This window comes from Mobula birostris, chromosome 26 (assembly GCF_030028105.1).
Source record: "Mobula birostris isolate sMobBir1 chromosome 26, sMobBir1.hap1, whole genome shotgun sequence".
Classification (NCBI taxonomy): Eukaryota; Metazoa; Chordata; class Chondrichthyes; order Myliobatiformes; family Myliobatidae; genus Mobula; species Mobula birostris.
The window spans coordinates 44,084,956-44,092,074 of record NC_092395.1 but is presented as its reverse complement, the minus strand read 5'-3'; the positions used below and the strand labels follow the sequence as shown (position 1 = coordinate 44,092,074).

Sequence of the window (7,119 nt, the reverse complement as noted above, 5' to 3'; positions counted from 1 at the left end):
CTAGCCTAATCAAAGGAACATTTATAATGACCAGTTGATTAACTAACCTTTGTGTGTCCTTGGAATGTGGGAGGAACAGGAGCTCCTGAAGGAAACGTCCGCACTCACGAAGAGAAAGTAGAAACTCCTTACATCCAATGACAGAATTAAATGTTTTACAGAAGATCTCCACAAACTGTAATTGCGTCGTTGTAATCACTACGCTACCGTAGTGCCTATGATGAGAGGCACCCTCTCCCAAAGGGTTACATGGAACATAGAACATAGAATAGTACAGCACAGTACAGGCCCTTCGGCCCACAATGTTGTGCTGACCCTCAAACTCTACCTCCCATATAAGCCCCCACCTTAAATTCCTCCATATACATGCCTAGTAGACTCTTAAACTTCACTAGTGTATCTGCCTCCACCACTGACTCAGACAGTGCATTCCACGCAGCAACCACTCTGTGAGAAAAAAGGCTTCCTCTAATATCCCCCTTGAACTTCCCACCCCTTACCTTAAAGCCATGTCCTCTTGTATTGAGCAGTGGTGCCCTGGGGAAGAGGCGCTGGCTATCCACTCTAACTATTCCTCTTATTATCTTGTACACCTCTATCATGTCTCCTCTCATCCTCCTTCTCTCCAAAGAATAACTCTGCCTGTGTATCGGGTCACTGTGTGTGCGTAGTAATACCGGAGGATCCATCGTGGAGTTGTTCCCTCTGTCTGCTTGTACCAAAGTACACAATAGCTTTCTGCACCTTACTGTTCGTCAAAACAGATTTCATCCCCACATTCAGACAGACTTCAATCCCCCTAACAGTCAGGGTGGATTTGAACTCAACATCTGAATGACTCGTGTGGAAACAGGAAGTCTGTACTGTCTGCTCCGTTGTACCTGGTTGTGTGAGGAATGGAAAGTGGCAAGAACTGAATCAGGGAAATAATGGGGAAGATTATTTTTTATTTCAAAATCAGGGAAGAAACTGTGTAAACATTCACAATTACGATTGTGATATTCAGTGAGGTAAACTTTAAAAAGTACACACAAATATGGCACGGTAGCCGCTCATGTGTCTCCCTATAGCGATTCCCCTTTCATTGATCAGGAGATCAGCCTATGTATTTTTAACTTTGGCTGCACCGACTACAATGCACGTACTGCTGGACTTCCCCGTTCGGCAGCATTCACCGGTCTTCCACCGAGATTCCAGCAGCACTTCCTGTGTGTCGGCAGCCTATAGATCAGAGGGTTGCCTATTACACTTTTGCTGGGAACAAAAGAGGACAGAGACCGTTGTATCTAGCTCCTTCTGTGCAAATTTGGGAGATATCAGACACAGAACAACTTGTTCGTACACTTTTGTTTTATCAACGGATCTGCTCTTTGCCGCCAGTGGCACCGCCTCATCCTGATGGTGTGAGACGGTGAATTGGAAGGTTTCAAATCCTTTGCTCTAGTTGATCAGAAACAAGAGAAAATCTGCAGATGCTGGAAATCCGAGCACCACACACAAAATGCCGGAGGAACTCAGCTGGAAAGGCAGCACCTTGGAAAAGAGTGAATAGAGATTGAAAGCGTGAATCCGGCGTAGGATAGAGAAGCGCACAAATATTACCAAAGGGTTTCGGCCCGAAACGGCGATGGTACTCTTTTCCTTGATGCTGCTTGGCCTGCTGAGTTCCTCTAGAATTTAGTGTGTGTTGCTCTGGTTGGTCAGTGTGAGTCTCCCTGATTTGCATGGGTTTCCTCCCCGGTATGAATGGCTCTATAACTGGGTACATCGGAGACGGCGGCCGCAGTCTGTCACTGATCCATCGGCTGAAGGGACGTAGGAAGCTGACGGACAACAATGATACAGACGTTGTGCTTTTTCTGGTCTCTGGCAATGTGGCTGGGCACATTGGGTACGGGCAGCATGGCTGCACCGCCAGCGGTTGTTGATGTGGGCTTTAGGGGTCATGTTAAAGAGTTAATGGTTAAAGCCGATTCCCTGCCTTTTTTTGCAGCTGGAGAATCCCAGACTCCGACTCGGCCTCCGACTGCGTCGCTGAGTCCAGGAGGCACGGCCACGTTGGAATGTAACATCGGAACAAAGGATAGCCAATATGTGTATTTGTACAAGCAGACACCGGGAACAGTTCCACAATGGATCCTGTACTACCATCAATCGGACAGCGCCCCGACCTACGGGTCTGGGTTTAGCAGCGACCGTTTCACGTCAACAGTCAACAGCGCCGGTACCATTTATCAGTTAATCATAAAAAATGTGGAGCTGAACGATGCAGCCGTCTATTACTGCGGAAAGTGGGATTCATCGGGCAACTATTACTTGCTCGGCCCAGGGACCAAGCTCTTTGTTATAGGTAAGTGTCTGGGAGATCCCTCCTGTAATTACAAGTTGCATGAATATGGTCAGCTAGCAATTAATCATTTATACATTATTTTTTTCCTTGGCGAATTTGATAATGTAAACGCCGATTTACGGTTCCATCGTGCCACGTATCGTGGGTTGATGAAGTTGTGTTCAGTTAATATAGAGTTGTGTTGTGAATTGTTATCGTCTTAAACAAGTTCTCTTTTCAGTTGTGTTTTCTCTCTGGTGCCGTAAGTTGTGTCCCTGGCATCTGGACTTTAATATTTCGTTTCTGAAATTGAACGCCCAACTCCATGTTTGCGCGGAGTCAATCCCATCAGTCTGGTCGCTTTTACTTTGGTTTGTTGGAAGCCAACGTGAGGAGTTCCAGCTTCTCAGAATGCGGCCCGAGGTATCACCAGGGATATGATGTAGCCCACGGTTATCAAGACAACAGAACTACAAGTTTAAATTTATTGTATGATGATGCTCCAGTGAAACCTCCCTCGTACTTTTACTGAACTTCCGTTTTTCCTGTTCCGAGTAGAACAGTCCTACAGACATCCATTCAATTGTCTCGTCCTTGCCTCCTCTCTGCTGACACCTTTTCATTTGAGCAAAGCTCCTTTTGGGTTGCGGCCACTACACAGACTAAGGCCAGAGCTTCGATTCTGGGGAGAATCCCACCTTCTTTTGCCCACAGTAATTGCTTCCGCATCGTCACAGTGTGGCTTCCCTAAACCAGCTCTGTGAAAGTCAGGGCCACGCACATGTTACCCTGCACTCTGGGTAAGCGCAGTAACCTCTGTTGGTGAGGAATGATATTCAGTCCCTTGCGAGGAGAACATAGAATCAGGAGACGTAGAGTCAGTATGGATAGAGCTGAGAAAATCTAAGGGTAGAAAGACCCTAATGGGAGTTATCTACAGGCCCCCAAGCAGTAGTCTGGGTGTAGGGTGTAAGTTGAATCAAGAGTTAAAATTGGCATGTCGCAAAGGTAATGCTACAGTTGTTATGGGGGATTTCAACATGCAGGAAGACTGGAGGAATCAGGTTGGTACTGAACCCCAAGAAAGGGAGTTTGTGGAGTCCCTCCGCGATGGATTCTTAGAACAGCTTGTACTGGAGCCTACCAGAGAGAACCCAATTCTGGATTTAGTGTTGTATAATGAACCGGATTCGATCAGGGACCTCGAGGTAAAGGAGCCATTAGGATGTAGTGACCATAATAAAATAAGTTTTAATCTACAATTTGAGAGGGAGAAGGGAAACTCGGAAGTGTCGGTATTACAGTTGAACAAAGGGAACTATGGTGCTATGAGGGAGGAGCTGGCCAAAGTTCAATGGAACAATACCCTAGCAGGGATGACAGTGGAACAGCAATGGCAAGTGTTTCTGGGAATAATGCGGAAGGTGCAGGATCAGTTCATTCCAAAGAGGAAGAAAGATCCTAAGGGGAGTAAGGGGAGGCCGTGGCTGACAAGGGAAATAATGGAGAGTATAAAAATAAAAGAGAGGAAGTATAACATAGCAAAGACGAATGGGAAGCCAGAGGATTGGGAAACTTTTAAAGAGCAAAGAGAACAGAAGGTTACTAAAAAGGCGGAGAATAAATGAGGTACGAAGGTAAACTAGCCAAAATATAAAAGTGGATAGTAAAAGCTTTTTTAGGTATGTGAAAAGGAAAAAAATAGTTAAGACCAAAATTGGGCCCTTGAAGACAGAAACGGGTGAATTTATTATGGGGAACAAGGGAATGGCAGACAAGTTGAACAGGTACTTTCGATCTGTCTTCACTAGGGAAGACACAAACAATCTCCCAGATATAATAGTGGCCAAAGGACCTAGGGTAATGGATGAACTGAAGGAAATTTATATTAGGCAGGAAATGGTGTTGGATAGACTGTTGGGTCTGAAGGCTGATAAGTCCTTGGGACCTGATGGTCTGCAGCCCAGGGTACTTAAGGTGGTGGCTTTAGAAATCGTGGACGCATTAGTAATCATTTTCCAATGTTCGATAGATTCAGGATCAGTTCCCGTAGACTGGAGTTGACTAATGTGGTCCCTCTCTTCAAGAAGGGAGGAAGAAAGAAAACAGGGAATTATAGACCGGTTAGCCTGACGTTGGTGGTGGGAAAGATGCTGGAGTCAATTATGAAAGATGAAATTACGACACATCTGGATAGCAGTAAAAGGACCGGTCCGAGTCAGCATAGATTTATGAAGGGGAAATCGTGCTTGACTAATCTTCTGGAATTTTTTGAGGATGTAACTATGAAAAAGGACAAGGTAGAGTCATTGGATGTAGTGTACCTGGACTTTCATAAAGCCTTTGATAAAGTCCCACATAGGAGATTAGTGGGCAAAATTGGGGGCAGAGTACTGACATGGATTGAAAATTGCTGGCTGACAGAAAACAAAGAGTAGCGGTTAACGGGTCCCTTTCGGAATGGCAGGCGGACACCAGTGGGGTACCGCAGGGTTCAGTGCTGGGACCGCAGATGTTTACAATCTATATTAATGATTTTGATGAGGAAATTAAAAGTAACATTAGCAAATTTGCCGATGACACAAAGCTGGGTGGCAGTGTGAAATGTGAGGAGGATGTTATGAGAATGCAGGGTGAATTGGACAGGCTGGGTGAGTGGGCAGATGCATGGCAGATGCAGTTTAATGTAGATAAATGTGAGGTTATCCACTTTGGTGGTGAGAGCAGGAAGGCAGATTATTATCTAAATAGAGTCAAGTTAGGAAAAGGGGAAGCACAACGAGATCTAGGTGTTCTTGTACATCAGTCACCGAAAGCAAGCATGCAAGTACAGCAGAGAGTGAAGAAAGCTAATGGCATGCTGGCCTTCATAACAAGGGGAATTGAGTATAAGAGCAAAGAGGTCCTTCTGCAGCTGTACAGGGCCCTGGTAAGATCACACCTGGAGTACTGTGTGCAGTTTTGGTCTCCAATTTTAAGGAAGGACATTCTTGCTATTGAGGGAGTGCAGCGTAAGTTCACAAGGTTAATTCCCGGGATGGCGGGACTGTTATACGTCGAAAGATTGGAGCGACTGGGCTTGTATACTCTGGAATTTAGAACGCTGAGAGGGAATCTTATTGAAACATATAAGATTATTAAGGGATTGGACACGCTGGAGGCAGGAATCATGTTCCCGCTGATGGGTGAGTCCAGAACCAGAGGCCACAGTTTAAGAATAAGGGGTAGGCCATTTAGAACAGAGTTGAGGAAAAACTTTTTCAGCCGGTGGTAGATATATAGAATGCTCTGCCCCAGAAGGCGGTGGAGGCCAAGTCTCTGGATGCTTTCAAGAAAGAGATGGATAGAGCTCTTAAAGATAGCGGAAACAAAAGTTATGGGGATAAGGCAGGAACTGGATACTGATTGTGCATGATCAGCCATGATGCCAGTGAATGGCGGTGCTGGCTCGAAGGACCGAACGGCCTATTCCTGCACCTATTATAGTCTATTGTCTATAAATAAGTTTACTCACATAAGAGCTGTGGGTGACACGGGTGGGAGGCGGCGCATTGTTGATGAGTGGATGGAGCAAAGGGAATAAACGTGTCACTGCTGGCACAGGCCAAGGTGGATCCCAAGAGCTGGAGTGATGTCACCGAGCTGGTGAAGCTGGAATCTAGAGACTCGACAGGAGAATCCTCAAACAGGGATTTGTCCACAAATGTCTAGTTCTTCAGTACTGACTAAAATGCACTGCCCTCCATCGGCACTGACGTGCACCCTAGCGAAACCCTGGGCCCCATTCTTGGAAGCTGGAACCTTTCACTCGCCCTTCCATCCAACTGTGAAATACCGCGAGATATTCAGTGACCTGAAACTTGTCTCCTCTTGTTCCCGATCCGGATCAGCAGCTCCCCGACCTTTCAGTAAAACTGCTTGGGCCGCCTACCGAGGAGATCTCCGCTAAAGGAACCGACATCTTAGTTTGCCTGGTCAGTAAGCTGTCGGTGGGTTTCCCTGTCGTCAGCTGGACAGTGGACGGGAGTCTGACCAGCCGTGATGTGAAAACCAGCGCAGCGAGGCGGCACACTGACAGCACTTTCAGCCTCAGCAGCTACCTGACGGTGCCCGGCGCAGACTGGAGCAGTGGGAAGAGGTACTCCTGCTCAGTTCAACAAGGAGCAGCCTCGACAACATCCGCAACAGTCACACAGTCACGCTGGTAAACAGAGCGTGACTTCGTACTTGTTTTCTCCGAACAACAGATTTTTTTCTGCATTTTCACCCCCTCTATCACTCTCTTCACTGTACTCCGAACTCTGATCAGAACTCTGTGGTTTCCATTGTGTTGTTAGAATATTTGCACCCGAGACTGATTTTGTTCTGTTTCATTCGCCGAGAAGTTACGTGGTGTAAAAGTGGCCTGTTTCTTGTCATCATTAGAAATATCAGCTGGTGAATTGTTTTCTCTGTTACCAGGGATGGATCTAATTGAAGTTATTAATGAATGTATTAATGATTTCTCATCAGTGTCAGACTGACAGATGGTAACTGCCACAAACTGCTAATAAAGATGTTCAGTGCAGGAATGATTTCCGTGTGTGAGTCTTGTTCTCTTGTATGCACTTCCCATTCTCATCCGGGTGGGAGGAGGGAGGTAACTCGCGCGGGCGAGACGGCACCGACCAATGTCGCCCGGGAGTTCAAATAAGGTGAAAAATCCTGCAGTCTTGCAGTTGGTGGCGGAGGGAAAGTGGGGCGGTGGAGAGAGGAAGAGACAGAGAGACAGACAAACAGACAGACCTGGA

General features: G+C 46.4%; 1 protein-coding gene across 1 annotated transcript; it reads left to right on the top strand.

Moving 5' to 3' along the window:
- The first annotated feature begins 1,836 nt into the window (after positions 1 to 1,836).
- Positions 1,837 to 6,537, top strand: LOC140188264 (immunoglobulin lambda-1 light chain-like). The gene is made up of 3 exons (XM_072244357.1): positions 1,837 to 1,891; positions 2,000 to 2,347; positions 6,212 to 6,537. The coding sequence occupies exons 1-3, from the start codon at positions 1,837 to 1,839 to the stop codon at positions 6,535 to 6,537; spliced, it is 729 nt and encodes a 242-aa protein (XP_072100458.1).
- Positions 6,538 to 7,119: the final 582 nt, after the last annotated feature.